The 14,740-nt window shown below is 54.5% G+C and overlaps 7 protein-coding genes across 7 annotated transcripts, besides 4 other annotated features; 3 read left to right on the top strand and 4 right to left on the bottom strand.

The window, feature by feature from the left end:
- Positions 1 to 201: 201 nt before the first annotated feature.
- ACLA_035340 (t-SNARE syntaxin) lies at positions 202 to 1,414 on the bottom strand (the record flags this gene model as incomplete). The annotated part of the gene is made up of 4 exons (XM_001270756.1): positions 202 to 237; positions 290 to 859; positions 915 to 1,096; positions 1,159 to 1,414. The coding sequence occupies 4 exons, from the start codon at positions 1,412 to 1,414 to the stop codon at positions 202 to 204; spliced, it is 1,044 nt and encodes a 347-aa protein (XP_001270757.1).
- Positions 1,415 to 2,297: 883 nt separating this feature from the next.
- On the top strand, positions 2,298 to 4,848 carry ACLA_035330 (uncharacterized protein; the record flags this gene model as incomplete). Its single annotated transcript, XM_001270755.1, has 2 exons — positions 2,298 to 2,344; positions 2,409 to 4,848. The coding sequence occupies 2 exons, from the start codon at positions 2,298 to 2,300 to the stop codon at positions 4,846 to 4,848; spliced, it is 2,487 nt and encodes an 828-aa protein (XP_001270756.1).
- Positions 4,849 to 5,375: 527 nt separating this feature from the next.
- Positions 5,376 to 5,634, top strand: ACLA_035320 (uncharacterized protein; the record flags this gene model as incomplete). Its single annotated transcript, XM_001270754.1, has 2 exons — positions 5,376 to 5,416; positions 5,451 to 5,634. 2 exons carry the CDS (start codon positions 5,376 to 5,378, stop codon positions 5,632 to 5,634), a joined length of 225 nt encoding a protein of 74 aa, XP_001270755.1.
- Positions 5,597 to 5,619: a microsatellite.
- Positions 5,635 to 5,769: 135 nt separating the features above from the next.
- Positions 5,770 to 5,828: a microsatellite.
- A 23-nt stretch (positions 5,829 to 5,851) lies between these two features.
- On the top strand, positions 5,852 to 7,884 carry ACLA_035310 (uncharacterized protein; the record flags this gene model as incomplete). Its single annotated transcript, XM_001270753.1, has 3 exons — positions 5,852 to 5,984; positions 6,151 to 6,671; positions 6,724 to 7,884. The coding sequence occupies 3 exons, from the start codon at positions 5,852 to 5,854 to the stop codon at positions 7,882 to 7,884; spliced, it is 1,815 nt and encodes a 604-aa protein (XP_001270754.1).
- Positions 6,495 to 6,515: a microsatellite.
- Positions 7,660 to 7,692: a microsatellite.
- Positions 7,885 to 8,245: 361 nt separating the features above from the next.
- On the bottom strand, positions 8,246 to 10,289 carry ACLA_035300 (ABC1 kinase family protein; the record flags this gene model as incomplete). The annotated part of the gene is made up of 2 exons (XM_001270752.1): positions 8,246 to 9,458; positions 9,517 to 10,289. The coding sequence occupies 2 exons, from the start codon at positions 10,287 to 10,289 to the stop codon at positions 8,246 to 8,248; spliced, it is 1,986 nt and encodes a 661-aa protein (XP_001270753.1).
- A 370-nt stretch (positions 10,290 to 10,659) lies between these two features.
- Positions 10,660 to 11,265, bottom strand: ACLA_035290 (uncharacterized protein; the record flags this gene model as incomplete). The annotated part of the gene is made up of 1 exon (XM_001270751.1): positions 10,660 to 11,265. One exon carries the CDS (start codon positions 11,263 to 11,265, stop codon positions 10,660 to 10,662), a length of 606 nt encoding a protein of 201 aa, XP_001270752.1.
- Positions 11,266 to 11,799: 534 nt separating this feature from the next.
- On the bottom strand, positions 11,800 to 12,753 carry ACLA_035280 (radical SAM domain protein; the record flags this gene model as incomplete). The annotated part of the gene is made up of 1 exon (XM_001270750.1): positions 11,800 to 12,753. One exon carries the CDS (start codon positions 12,751 to 12,753, stop codon positions 11,800 to 11,802), a length of 954 nt encoding a protein of 317 aa, XP_001270751.1.
- Between the last annotated feature and the right edge of the window lie 1,987 nt (positions 12,754 to 14,740).

Here is a 14,740-nt window from a genome sequence, read left to right as displayed (position 1 = left end):
TACCAGATCGCATGTGCACAGCCCATCTACTCGAAGAAAGAAATACACAGCATCATGAAATCTAGTCACATCGCCTGTAGAAGAAGAAAGAACGTCTTCGTGCTGAAGGAGATTGGATGCATAATTCGTCCAGTGCGCATACAACGGCGAAGCCAGCAGATATTGTTACATTAGTACAAGAAGAAGAAAAAAAGGGTATATCTATCCTGCTATCAACACCCAAAGAAGGAAGAAAATCTATCGTCACGTTAGTTTGTGTCTTCTTGCAGGATAGGGTATCAGCACACACCATTAGGACGCCAAACATTTTGGCGATCAACCATCGGTTACCCGAGACGCGGCTCCAATACTTCATTAATTCCCGTTGCGCTCCCTCAACATTATCTACCACATCTTCCGTGTTGGCATCGATGCGCTGGATCATCTCAGACTGCTCGCTGACCATCTGCGCGAGCTGGCCGAAGATCCCACCGAGCTCGCTGATGGTGCGCTCGATGGCGTCGATCGCTTCGCCTCGGGCTTGGATATACGTGTTGTTTGTCTGCGCCTCCTCCATGGCCAATAGCTGCTGATCTGTTTGGAAAGATGGCCGCCCTAGGGGTGAGGGATTTGCGGGATCAAGGGTTAGGAGGTCGGAAGATCCGCCCTGGAAGCCGGGTTGGGGTGTCCGACGCCCGGAGGGGTTGTACAGTGGAGAATCGGACCGTTGCGGTTCTAAGGCTTGAGACTTTGACGAGACCGATGAAACGAAGTTTTCTGTCCGGGATCGCGACGCTTGAATATTCTTCGTCCGCACCTCGAGGACTTCCTTGAAATTCGCGCCGACATCCGCCAACTTTCCCTGCAGTAAAACCACGACCTATACGCCCATTAGAGGTTGTCGCGATGAGTTCATCTCCGATGTGTCAACCTACGTTGTCATTGTGCTCCCCCTCCTGATCTGCCTTTGAGCGATTGGATTTTGGATGTTGCGATAATGTGAGCGCCTGCAGAGAAGCGATCTGCTGGTTCAGTGACGCCAGGTCCTGCTTGATGACGTAGGTCAACTCGGAGATTTCGACGGGTCTATCGTCGAAGAGTGTCTTTCGCTTGGCCACTATTCCCCCCTTCCCGTCAGTCTCAACGGATGACAAACTTCAACAGATCGACAGCACTTACACTCAGCCAATCGTTGTAACTTGGCCGTTGTCGCTGTGATTCCCCGTCCAATCTCCGCTGCTCTTTTGGCAAACTCCGACCGGGATCTTTTGCCATGCGCCTGCCCATCTGGATCTCCATGTGCCTGTCTCCGTTGCGAATCCGAGAGCAACGCCTGGCGTTGTGAGCCGACCTTGGAAGTCGCGAGGCGTTTCTGGGCTTGACCGAGGATGGCGTGGAACTCGCCTGTGCGATCCTGAATCGATGGACCGGCCATTTGGATCGCAAGAGTGAGATAAGGGCGTTTAAAAACGTAGTACCTAGGTCCTCGAACGACTCACGTTGGAAGCGGTTAATTATAGGTAGAATGCTGGGGGGGTGTGAGCTAATCGATAAGGGGAGGCAAGCGTTGAAGGTTGGTTACGGTCAAGGAAGTGGGTTCGGCAGCGGGCTGGAGTTCAATTTGGGATGCAGGGTCGACAAAGGGCTATGAAGATATACAGAGTGCCATATCACCGGTCTGAAGAGACAACATGGACAAAGAAGCAAGAGAGCAAGAGATCTGGCCGAAGACGTCTGCGTCTTGTCGCTCTGTCTGTCCGGGATTCGTGTCCGTCCGAAAGGGGGAAAGCGCGATGACACCCCCACGTGATGGGCCCGCCACCGTCACAGCCACACCAGAACTACTAGCCACACTTGATTCCCCAGGCCGCAACTTACTGTGTGTTCTAAACACCAGGGTCTGCCATTTAGGGGAAAAGAGATCAACAATCAATCGGGGCATATTGGGAACAGCTCATGATCCGCAGCTGCTTCGAACACCTATATATTCTGGTCATCGCTGGAGAGTCTCGATTGCCTGGCATTCCACCAGGCTGAGGATCAGCCGCTTGTCGCAATCGTTCGGCACCCCCCACGTCATCCCAGTGAAACCTCCTGCACTTCCACTTTAGGCACCTCGGTTTCATTACGCCCCTGATCATCTCTTTATTCTGCGCTGAGAATAACACCGATCTTCGAACGGGGAGTCTTTTTTTCTTTGTTTTTTTGCCGAGTTTGAGATGTCGACATTCTGATCCAGAGAGCTTGCGCGACCTATGTACCCAATCTGTTGACGTTAGCCACATCGCCCCCCATACCCCCGTGTCTGTACAGTAGCAATGGCTCGCCCTTTCCAGACCCCCTATGAGCCGGAGTTTGAGAAGCTGTGAGTGCACCTAGCAATGAAATATGATGCACCAAGCTGATGGAACTTGCCATGTCATCTATAGCTCCTCCCCCCGTACCAATAGCCCAAGCGCACCCTTTGCCCGCAGCGAAACCCCTGTGTCCTTCAAAACAAACGTTAATCGATCGAAGACAAAGCGCTGGGTTGAAGCAAAGAAATACTCGTATGACGGCAACGATTGGGGTGACGACGAGTACGGGGAGTATGACGACGACGAGCCACTGCCGGTCCCCCCAGCTTCAAGCTTCAGCCAAAGTACCAATGACCTTTCCAAAGTAGTTCCTCGGAACTCAGCCAGGCCTCCGCTTCCTAGTATGGATCGGTCGCGCTCAATGGATCATGTAGCGATACTCGGAGTAGGGCTTGCTGGAAGTCGTAGTCGTTCGGTGGAAGGAAACACTGCCCAGGCGCCTGCGGACAGCGCGGCCTCTGACAAATCCCTCCCTTTCGTGCGCCCGGCCGATCTATACAAACGCATGCAGGAGAGCCGTCGCCAGGACAGCTCTCACCATTTCGCCCGCTCACAAACCGAGCCCATCTCCCAGTCACCACCGCCTGGTAACGATCAGGGACTGCCCGAAACTCAAGAGGCCAGACCGCATGGGAGTGAACATGCCAATGACGACCGACTCGTGGCATCTACTGTGCCTCCGAAAACCGAGAATGATACGCCCACCCTCGAACTTCCGAACGTCAAGCGCCTGTCTGGGTTTGACGCTGACTTCGTGGCTTCTGACCCCAATACACACGGACGGGATGCTGAAGCCACCCCGCAAGACGATCATAATTTGCAACACAATCCTTCGCTAGGATTCCGCTCAGTCGTACACCAGGCCTTTGACGTTCCAGAGACTCCTATTTCCACTGTTGACAGCGTGGCTCGCTCGAATAGTGATGGCACATCGGTAATAAGCCTGGTTGTCGGCAATCGTGGCCCGAATGAAGACCAGACGCCGACCATTGTGGAAGAGCCGGGTGAGGTCTCGACGCCGCGAGACGCACCCGATTCCAACTTGGTCTTCAAACCCGGTCATCGTTGGGACATGAGCCTTCCTAGCCCGAATAACAGCCCTTCGAGGCAGCCTATCATTACATCCCCGGAGACCACTGCCCCATCGATGCTGGGAGAGATGTCCTCGGAGACGCCGACCGATTCAACTTCGTCGTTTCACCAGCCGCTGCCCCATAGGGCATCTGTGCAACTTCCTCCGGCTGCCGCTCTGCCTGCGCCTCTCAACATAAGCAGCACCCAGACCCTGGATTCTTCTGCGCAACAGCCGGGAGTCCCCGTCATCATTCCCTCAATCAGCACCGAGAACTCACCCCAGGACACCGAGAGCGACCGGTTGCGGAAAGAGATTATTCGCTCACTGAGTCGGGAAAATACACCGGGTGCAGAACCGCAGCAGCAAGACGAGGGATTCAGGCCCCAGGCTACGCGCCAGGATACGGAAATCAGCCAGCAGGACAGTTTGATTCCTAGCGAGTATGAGAGGTACTGGAGCGAACAAGCAGAATCAAGCCCTCAAGAGTTACGACCACCAGTTCCTGGTTACAGTCATGCAGAGAATACGTCCCAAGATCTGTATGCCAGTTCGCCTATGATCGCCCCAGCACCGGCTCCAGCTGCCCAGCTCGACTCCCAACCAAAACTGAAACGACGATTCTCATGGGAAACCTCATCTTCGGGTGACGAAGTACCTGCCGTAGATTTACAGTCTATATCCCCGTCGGCCGTGCCTGTCCCTGGACAGTTCCCCCCGGCGCACGACAGTACAACGGAGTTAGCCTCAGCCACTGTTCCGGATGCACAAGCGGTCGTATTGGATCGAGATCAGCCGGTGGACCATCAGCTGACGCCTGAGAAGCCCAAGCTCACGATAGTGCCGCCTGCCGCCATGGACGACAGCAGCATCGCGTTTGACGGGCATCTTCCCGAGGTCGCCGATCGCCAGAGCACGGAGGTGCCCCGGTCCCCTGCGGCCATTCTCAAAGTTTCGCCCTCCGTCGAGCCGACATTGTTAGGCTTCCGGGACATTCTCGGGATCAAGTCCTCAGATGAGCGTGTACGCGCTTTTGATCGGACCCGCGACCAATTTGCGACGATCGACACTGGTTTGCAGAACTGGCTTCAGATCGTGGTTCGCGCACATCCGGAGCACATGGATGTCGTCGAACAGAGCACGAAGGCGTCTTCCAGTGGTCCCAAAGCGGCGGTGACGAACAGGAAATTCCCCAAGTTGTCTTCTCTCGGACACTTCGTCTCGCACCAGGAGGGCCCTCCATCCGGGTCCGGCCACGTGAGGCGTCCATCGGCTCCCCTGGGCTCTATCATGAACAAGCAACAGGTCGAGCAACGCGGCAAGGATCTGTTGCATACGGCGGGGGCCCTGGGCGGCCGCGCAGGCGAGGCAGCCAAGGGCCTATTCGCCAAGGGAAGGAATAAGCTGAAAGGGGGAGGATCAGACAAGGTAGATGCTTGATTTCTTGGTTTTTTTTTTTTTTTTTCTTAAGTTTGCAGGCCATCTATTTTATACGAGCGAGGCTCATGGTCTATATATCATTCTCCATTCCTTCGTTTGCTTTTTTTGCCTTTGCCTTTGCCTTTGCGCGTGCCTGTGCTCTACGTCTTCTGCTTCTTCTTTTTGTTTTTGATACCATGGATGTAAACGAATGGCAGTCCCAGTGTGAAAACCGGACATGATGAATGCTCTCCTACCTCCGAACTGGTCATTTACTGTTTTCTTCGTCGCTCTAATTGAGTTATGCCGTGTAGGGTTTCCATCGCGTACGTGGTTATCGCAGAGAGATCCAGCTCTCCGATTTTGAAATCCCAACTGCTATAGATGACCCTGAATCTGACGCTCGTATGAACCAACGGCACACCGTCCACTTTGGCAGTCTTCCTAACTTAAATATTGGCGGATTCCCGGGCCTGACGCACGTCCACCGCGACCGAGAGCCCCGGTCGTCCAGCAGGGAGGGTAGAATCAGCGCTGGTGGAATGAACATGCCCACTCTGCATGATCCAGAGGGATTGCCGCTGGCGAGGTGCGTGAATCGCAAGCCTTTTGCCTGGCGACAGGTGGATGCAGACTGTTCTATTCCTGCCACTCTCCCAGTCCGAACCAAGCATCGAAATCAGAGACCACCGTGCCTCTTGTGCACCATTCCAGGAACAGGAGCATCGACCAGCGCCCGGCTCAAACCATGCTGACAAGCCAGGGCATGCGACGACGACGACGACGACGACGGATGCTAAGCGCTGAGCGCCCGTGAAAGAGCCAGCCAAGTTGGCGAATGCGAAGCGTGCGGGCCAAAAGGGTGAACAAGCAACTGCTAAGCCACGGAAACCAGGGAACGGCGCGATGAACGATGACAACTCGACTCAGCGACGCTCCAAATATTATGATTATTATTATTACTACTACTATACTTTAGTTATTATTAATTATTAGTATTAGTCCAGATAGTATGCAGTAGACGATGAGGCCAGAATGCGAGCTGCAGAAGCACCGCCACCAGAGAGTGTGCATCTTCAACCTCACGCATCCTGTCTCATCGCTGGGCGCACAGGAGGCGTATTCGCGTCCGCAGCTGGGGTCTGCGCCGGGACTGGGTGAGTCCTTTTTTTCCCCTCCTTCTTCTTATATCTATTCATCTGCTTGGACTTCGTTTTTGTTTGTTTCCAAAAGTCATTGTGTTTTTCGACAATTGATGAATGAATGGGCTCCTACGCCTTACTTACTCGACTCACGAACACGAGCTGACCAGGACTATCCCAGCACGGACATCGCCTTCTGCAGTCTCTCGCTCGCCAGACATGCATTCTACTGGCCAGACTCCTCCAGACCCCGGCAACATGCTTAATCCCGCAACGGACTCGCCCGGTCCGGCTGCGAATCTCAATCCAGCGATGCCCAGGCGGTGGTATGCGCGTCAGACTCGGGCGCAGAGCCGCTCGAGTGGCGATGAGGCTGAAAGCGTGCGGCCTCGTTCAAGAGGCCTCAGCCGCTCCTCTGTCTCGCCAAGTCGGCCAGTGACGCCTGGCGTTTCCAGTGACTCTAACAGCCCGCCGACGCGCTCCAACGCGGCCGTTTCGCGGGATGAGTTGTTCGACCCCGATGTGGCTGCTGCTGCTGCTGCTGCTCGCCGGTCCCCCCCGCAACTCACGATCCCATCTCCTAAGGGCAGATCGGCCATGGAGAAGTTGAATATCTTCAAGCGCAGCCGTGGAGTGTCGATGTCGGACGAGACGGTACCCAAAGAGGGCCAGCCGCGCCGGGGAACCTTTGATAGGCTGGGGGTAAGTTGGACCCTGTGTTCATCTTGCAAAATCATATCTGACAACGATATAGGGATGGTTTGGTCGTTCCCGGAATCAGCAGAGTCAAGCTGCAGGGATCGAAGTAACTTCACAGTCCTCAGTCGCGCAGACCATCGAGTGGCTTCGACCCGCCTCTTCGCATCCAGCCCTAGGACACGCACGCTATCACTCGGACGACCAGGGCAGCCGATGCCGGTCCAATGCGGAAAACGACCCGTCGTTCCAGGGCCAACGACCACCGCCAGGAGGCTATTTCGCGCCCGAGTCCTTCTCGCACTTCAGACAACCCCCGGACGGATCCAGAAACCCACAACACCCAGAGGCACCACCGTCGCCAGATCACGAACCCGACCGACTCCCCTCGCCCACAGGCTCCTTCACGCACACCGAGTACCGCTATCATCATCAACAACAACAACAACAACCACCACCACCCCTAAGCCCCGACCAACAACTCTCCCCAAACCCCTCCTCTCCCACCCCCCGCACCCCACCTTCCCGCGGCCGCACCATCGACCGCGCCTACGCGCAAGACCTGCACCTCCGCTCCCGCAGCCCCAAGGCCTTCCCCCCGCGTCCCGAGGAAGCCTCCTACCCGAGCACCGACACCTCCGACCCAGCCCACAACCTGGGCACCTTCCGCTCGAACCCGCGCACCAGCCGCATCGGTGACCAGGAACTGCCCTGGAAACTCACCCTGCCCAGCGACGAGGACGAGGAGGGCACCGCGACGGTGACGGTCCGCAGCGCCTGGCTCGCGAGTACCACGAAGTGCATGCTGCAGTCGTCGCGTCTGCCGACTTATACAGAAGATGAGGTCGTGCATCGGCATCCGGGTGTGGTGGCCGGCGAGAAGATGGGGGACGTGCGGCAGCGTCGAGGCCGGGGTCGAGGTCGAGGTCGGGGTCGGGGGCAAGCGCATGATCGTGACCATTATGAGCAAGAGCATGAGCATGAGCAGCCCCAGGGGCCGGGGTCGGGGTCGGGGTCGGGGTCGGGGCAGGCGTTGGGGCCGGGGGACCAGCATCATCCGCACCGCGGCGAGAAGGCGCGGGCCATCAATGCGACTGCAGCGCCAGTGGAGTTGCCTGTGCGTGGGGACGACGACACGGGCGAGGAGATCAGGATGTCGAGTACGGCGTATCCCGGGCAGGAGTGGCGGCCGCTGGGGCTGTCGGGGTGGGAATTCTGAATTCTGAACAGCTGGTCGCTGGTCGCTGGTTTGTGAAGGTGTGAATAATCAATCATTCGCACGGTACATTTTATGATAATGACGATGATGAGATTTTTTTTTTTTTTTTGGTTTTGGGTTGGGTGTTTGGGATGGGATCGGAATGGGACACGGCGTATATAACACTTCTGGTGACTGTTTTCGGCTTTTTCGGGGTGCTATTTCTTTTTTTCATCTTAGATAGGGGGGTTTCTAATTTCGAGATGGTGTTATGTCCGTCTATACCTATGACTATAATACAATGGAGGAGAGAATCTACCACTCTTCATTTGCACTTGCACGGCCCGAAAACAAGGGGGAAAAAAAAAAGAAAAAAAAAAATCTATCCCTCGAAAACGCCCTGGTTCAACTCCACACCCATATCCTTGGCCATCACCTTCATCTGCTTCTCAATGTCGTCCTCCATGCCACCGCCCAGGTGCAGGAGCTGCCGCACCTTGGTGAAGTAGAAGAACACGTCGCTGCTGAACAACACCGCCCGGAAGAGGAGGTAGCGGCCGAGATTATGGATCTTGTCCGACCAGGGCAGGTCCGGCGACTCGGCGAGCGCACGCGACGCCCAGATGCCCGTGATCTTGATGCGGTTGACCGGCGAGCCGAGGAACTGGTTGTTCCCCTGAACGATGCGCAGGTTGCGACCGATGAAGATGAGTTCCTGGGGCCACTTGTGCTCATCGGCGAGGATTTCACGGATGGCCTTGCGCGCGGCCTGCTGCGCCTCGTAGTGACGCTTGCCGCGCTCCGTTCGGCTGAGACCCTGGAAGTGACGGCGGGTGGAGAGGTCGCCGCCGCCGTAGGGCCGCATCATCGTGAACGAGGCGAACATGTCCGAGTTCTTGATGCCCCAGCTGGCGGCGATCTCCCCGAGGGCGCGGTTGTCGAAGGTCAGAAGCGCTTCCCAGAAGCGCGCGTACTGGTGCCGGAAGTTCGGGTTCATGTGGATGTAGAGGCCGTGGTCGATCAGCACCAGCTCAGCCTGGCCCGAGGGCTTGCGGCGGATGAAGATGTTGCCCGGGTGAGGGTCGCAGTGCAACCATCCCCAAAGAAACATCTGCGCGGAGAACAGGTCGACCATGGTCGTCATCACGTCCTTGACTGACAGGCCCAGGCCGCCTTTGCCGTTCCACCCGCGCCATTGCTCGCGCTCCGGCTTGGTGTGGGTCAGGTTGGGGTTCCGGGCCGCCTTGGCCACTGGATCTTCCATCTGAGGGGTATCCAGCGGGGTGCCATGGCATCCCGGGGTACCTTGACGCCAGCCACCCTGCCAGGGGCGGGTGATGGATTCCTTATCCCACAACCGGACACCCTCGATCCACTCGGCAGTCATCACGCGCTTCGAGCTGAGCTCTCGGTAGATTTTGGGGATGTAGACACGATCACGTAGGCGAGGCTCCCCGGCGACCAGTTCGGCCATCGTCTCGGAGTTGTTCGCTTCGTTCTCGAAATCCGTCTCCAGGAACAGGCGTTCGGTGATGTAAGGCACCAGGCTCGAAAACGGTATATCAAACGTGCGGGAATAAACGTCCGTCACGACCCTGAAATACTATTAGCATCGGCCTCGCAAAGAACCATGAAATGCAAGCAAAAACATACTTAAAAGCCCACAGATCCCACTGGATCTGCTGCGCAATCTCCCTTTTTTGGATCTTGATGGCCACTTCACGCCCGTCCGCCAGTTTCGCCCAATGCACCTGCGCTACACTCGCGCTCGCACGGGCCTTGCGCTCCAAGACTCCCTTGCTCTGATCCCCAGAGAAGGAAACCCCAAAGACTTCCTCCGCCGACTTGCCAAAGTCCTCGCGGATGACCCGCTCCACGTCCTTCCAGTCATTCTGCGGCGCATCGTCAAACATCCGCGCGAACATCTTCTGGAACTCCGGCGGCAGGATCGCGGACTGCATGGCGACCGCCTGTCCGATCTTCAGATACAGGCCGCCATTGTGCCGTAGCAGGTCAAAAAGCCGTTCCGCATTGCGGGCATGTAACGCCGCAATCGAGCTGGCGAAAGGCGGGTTCGGGCCGAAATTGATTTTGTAATCGAGCGCAACAAGCAGACCCACTGAGAATGTCCGTGCTGTTCGTGTGAGCGACGATGCGTAGAACTGGTTATCGATGGCATAGACAACGCCTGTGGCCAGAGAAAGGTATCCGAGCCGTCGGAGCCATTTGCGGGTCCGGGTGTAGGTCTTTGCGGGAGTGGGTTTGCCGAGCGAACTGGGTGACGGCGGCACAAATGGCTCGTATCGACCTGGATGAACCAAGCGACGAGGAGGAAATCGTAGAGTGGTCGCAGGAAGGCGTCGATGATGGACACAGAGGGGAGCTGACCGCATCAAGCGGGAAACGGACGTCACTGGCGACGCCATTCGGATGGGAGATCGAGATCAGCAGGACGGGGGCTTGCATACATCAGGACAAGCAGTTTCTTCTCATAGTGATGATGACGATAATGCCGGGGGGTGGGGGGTTCAACAAAGATCTCGATGAGATGGAAGCAATGCCATGATGATTGGAAAGCTGGGAAATGATGGAAGATCCGATCGACCGACGATTTTTCTGGCCGCTGACCGTTGCTGACTGAGGCTGCATTTTTTTTCGTCATCGGAGTCGGAGATTGGGAAGTCTGAGGCCAGCATCCGGTGCGATAACTCCGTGCCATTCTTCTTGAATCAATTATTATTGCTTTGCTACTGACAGAGAAGTACATCTAGATAAGAAGTCTAGGAGCAGTATAGATCATAATTCATCATTGTCATATCTCTCCTCCCCCAACTGCTGTGGTAAACCTCCCAGTCTCTGGCAGACCGCCGCGTAGTTCCTCATATTCTGAGGAATGGTTTCCTCCCACAACTGCTCGTCCTTGAGATACGCATATTGCTCCTGGCACAGCGTCTCCGACACCATCCCCAACAACGTCGGCAGATTCGTAACGGCCGACCGCACAAAGTTCTTCTTGAAGCAGTTCCCAAACGCCGCCAACATCTCGGGATCCGCGCAGATGTGTGTCCCCCGAAGCATCGGGCCGCAACGCCGTTTGATGGTCGTCGCGGCGTTGTCTCCCAATTTTACCATCGCTTCTTCCTGCTGTGGCACGTTCAACCGCTTCATCACGCTGCGGACGGCGGGGAGAAAGGTGTTGTTGCGGGTCCAGAGATCCCAGTGGGAGACGGTCGGCTGGCAGCCCTGGTCGCAGATTTCTTGCTGGAATTTATCGAACAGCTCGCCTGGTCGGCTGACGAGCGCAGCGACGACTTTGAAGCATGTTGGGCCGACTTTGGCGGTTGTGGTGTCGGAGATGCCGAGGAGGAGCACGAGGATCACAGGAAGCAGAATGAAGCGCATTGTAGGAACGCAGGTCTCTTAAGGATAGGAGATGGCAGAATTGCTAAAGAATCCCTGAGACTCTTGGAGATGTTGATGAAATGGTGAGTCGCTGGACTGTAGAGTCAGTCTAGATCATTTAAACCACTTCTTCCTTACTCGAGAAATGATCGTCAGGTTCATTTCATTTCCCCCGCACAATTGGTGTGGATGTGAGGATGTGATTGATGGTGGGAACAGTTACTGACGGGAGATGACGATGAAGCAAGGTCAAGTCATCTGTTCATCGGTTGAGACACTAATGTCAAAGGAAACAGAGCCACGCTGATCCATTCTATCTACTATTCCAAGGACCTCCGTGAGCCAGATATACCACGATCACATGTGGTTCAACTCTCTCGGGACTTCAAGAGACATGATGTGCGGCTACAGTCATCAGAACAGTCCCAAATGCATACACGCTCCAAATCGCCAGAACTCTTTTCTATTCACCCAAACATCTACTGCATGGACTGCGTCGAGCAGCCATATTCAAACTCGCACGGACGCAAGCCCTCATACCCAGTAGACAGTCTTCAAGGCTCGTTCAACGCCAACGTCTAAGATTGATTCGGTCGAGTCACCAGTGCCCCTGTTCAGAAAACGGAAATACTCGTCAACGAGCAGCGATGGGGCGTCTGTGTTCCCGTGGGCTTCGGATACGAAGCAATCTAAGTGCGAATGACGGGCGCAGAACTGCTGGAACTCCAACACGGTGATCTGAAAACGACGTGCGTCATGGACGGGCTTGTTCAAGATATGCCTGCCTTCGCGAATGGGAACTCGAAAGACTCTCCATCGAGACGGCTGCAATGCCATAATATGCACGGCCATGTCGTCTTCGAAGTTATACCGACTGATCTCCGTCCTAATCTCGAGTTTGACCCCGTACTTGCAGCACAGTCGAGCTGCGTCCTGAACGTCGGCCACATGCGCCCTCGTGCCGCGACCAATGTGGACATTGGCCCCTTCATCAAAGGAATCGCAAGACACGGCAATAAAGTCCAAATACTTGGCAGAGCGGATCATGAAGCGCTTCGTGAGCTTACTGCCGTCGGTCAAGATAGACACCGATTCCAGCTTGAGATCCGCCTTGCAATACTCGACCATCTTACTGAGAAGCTGCGGGTAGAGCAACGGTTCGCCACCGGTAAACTGAATCTTCTTCATCCCTGCGTCCCGCAACAAGCGCAGACCGCGCTGGATTTGCTCATAAGATTTTAGGTGGGAGGTCTTTTGCGTGTGGAAAGATCCGCATTCGAAGTTGCATTCTCGAATGAAGCATAGATTAACCGAGACCGGGATGATGGTGGTGTTCTTCCGAATGAGCTGCCCGAACAATTTGTCTTTAATCGCCTCGCGATAGAGACTGGACAATGCGATGGCAATGATAGCCCACCACAGCGTAGTCACCAGTTCCAGCAGATACTCTTTTGTCCTGTGAATGCAGGATATCAAATACTCAACCATAGCGGCAATGAAGGGTATAGTAGGATGAGGTATGTCTGAATGGGTAGAATAGCTCGAAGACAGGCGAAGGCAAATGGAAGATGTTGCTGGTGGGTTATTATTCTCGTTGTTTGACCAGCGACATATACCTTCGTTCACTTTATTCTCTCATGATTTCTTCTGCACTTTCTTTCCTTCGCGTGTATCCAAGCAACACGGAACACCCAGCAGGAAAGCAAATGCTGGTCGCCGTTTCCTCCTAGAACTCGGTGCTGTGACCAAGGAGAAGACAATCTTCCCTCCTCGAGTCGTACTCGTCGCTTCATCAACCTCATCGGGATTACTTACCTTCGTCAGTCTCGTGCATCAAGTCAAATGTTTTCTCTTGACACTCAAGAGCTTAAAGAAAAGGTGTAATGGCATCTCCTCCTGATCCCATTGTATCGCTGCTTTTATGTCACTGAAGGAAGCTGCTGACCGGCGATCTTATTCTTCCAGCTTTCCAACTCAACATCCAGGTGGAGCGATACTGGCTCAGTCCGGATCCTCATCGTTCGAGCATCATGTGAAGCAATCTCCGAAGACCACGGGCTCGTCCAATATGAAACCCCCCTTTATCCCCCTTCGGTTCGAATGGATGGCTTGCAGTCAATACCTCTTTTGCTGGGTCCCGTCAACTGGATTGAACAATAGCCCACAATAACGGCAGTGACTGGACAACCCGATGAGGAGACAATTGTGGCTCGTCGAAATGAGAAATTGACAAAATGGTTGACAATGCTTTTCGATCGTTGTAAGTCCATAGTCGCGCCATTCCCCTTGATGGTGTTTTACTATGTCATACTAACCATGTGCTTCTAGAAGGGCCTTTCGATGTACCTAATCGGTAATTGCCTAACAATCGCAAGGAAATCTGGATATTGTGAGACATATGATGACTTTCAATGGGATGCCTTACTTCTACCAGAGGATACCGAAAATGAGATCAGATCGTGAATTCGTGATCCTGTCAATGATCGACCTTCTGCTTTCCATGTGATACAAGTGCTCGTTCTCTTCACGGTAGGAGATCAGATCGACCTACTTCCGCTCCGATTTGCAAATATACCCGGGTTTCATCCCCACGCCCTTCGTAACATATATGGAGCCACATCTCCAGATTCGGAAGCATCAGGAGAGGTTACCAGTCCGTCAATGATTGATTTGACGTCAACGTGGCTGCTGCGAGGCCCCTGCACTCACTTGCTACAGCATGGAAAGTACTTTTGCCCGGCCTCCTTCGGACCAGTCATAGGGGCCAGAATCTAATTACTTGCTAGTGATACTCCTTTGATGACCGGTTTGACAAATCCCCCGGCTTGGTCCTTCCGTTCTTAGTCTTCATATCCATCTTAAACCGATAAAATCTGCCCTCGAAGAAGAACAGGGGACTTGGTCACTTAAATCAGCTTGACCAGCCAGGCTGTTCAGTGCACGTCAGAGTTAGGTGGCGTGTTCAGAAAAACTAACTCCCTGCTTCTTCTGTTCCTGCAGATCTAGGCTGGCGCAAGTACCCAATTCTGAACGATATTAGCTGTCAAATCGGCGACACTGCTTGGTTGTGTTTAGACTGCCTGATTTACACAACAACTGGAACAAGCTAGCTGGGAGGAGCCCGGAATGCGGGTCTGCACAATGCAAGAATGGCATTGACTGGCTGGACAGGCTGAACTATAAAAAAATACTAGTCTCGTCGAAGGGTCAGTGATAGTATCAACCATCTAACAGAACGTCCGACGTCAGATGCTGGGGGTGGATGAGACTTTGTGGCTGACTTGATCAGGGCCGCTGTCTGACTTCCCCTTCGGAACCTCCTCTGTGAACAATGGTGGCGCCCGAACTCGGGAGCTACGAGGACCGTAATTATTTACTCCGTACTTCCTGAAGGATATTAGCCAGAGATCGACATGATCAGCTACCGTTGCAATCAGAACTCGGGCCAGGGTTTAGCGGGGAATCCTGGAAGCCA

The sequence above is a fragment of the Aspergillus clavatus genome, genomic scaffold (genome assembly GCF_000002715.2).
Source record: "Aspergillus clavatus NRRL 1 1099423829802 genomic scaffold, whole genome shotgun sequence".
In the NCBI taxonomy this organism is placed as follows: domain Eukaryota; kingdom Fungi; phylum Ascomycota; class Eurotiomycetes; order Eurotiales; family Aspergillaceae; genus Aspergillus; species Aspergillus clavatus.
Note: the sequence above shows the minus strand (reverse complement) of the source record. Positions and strands in the feature narration are given on the sequence as shown.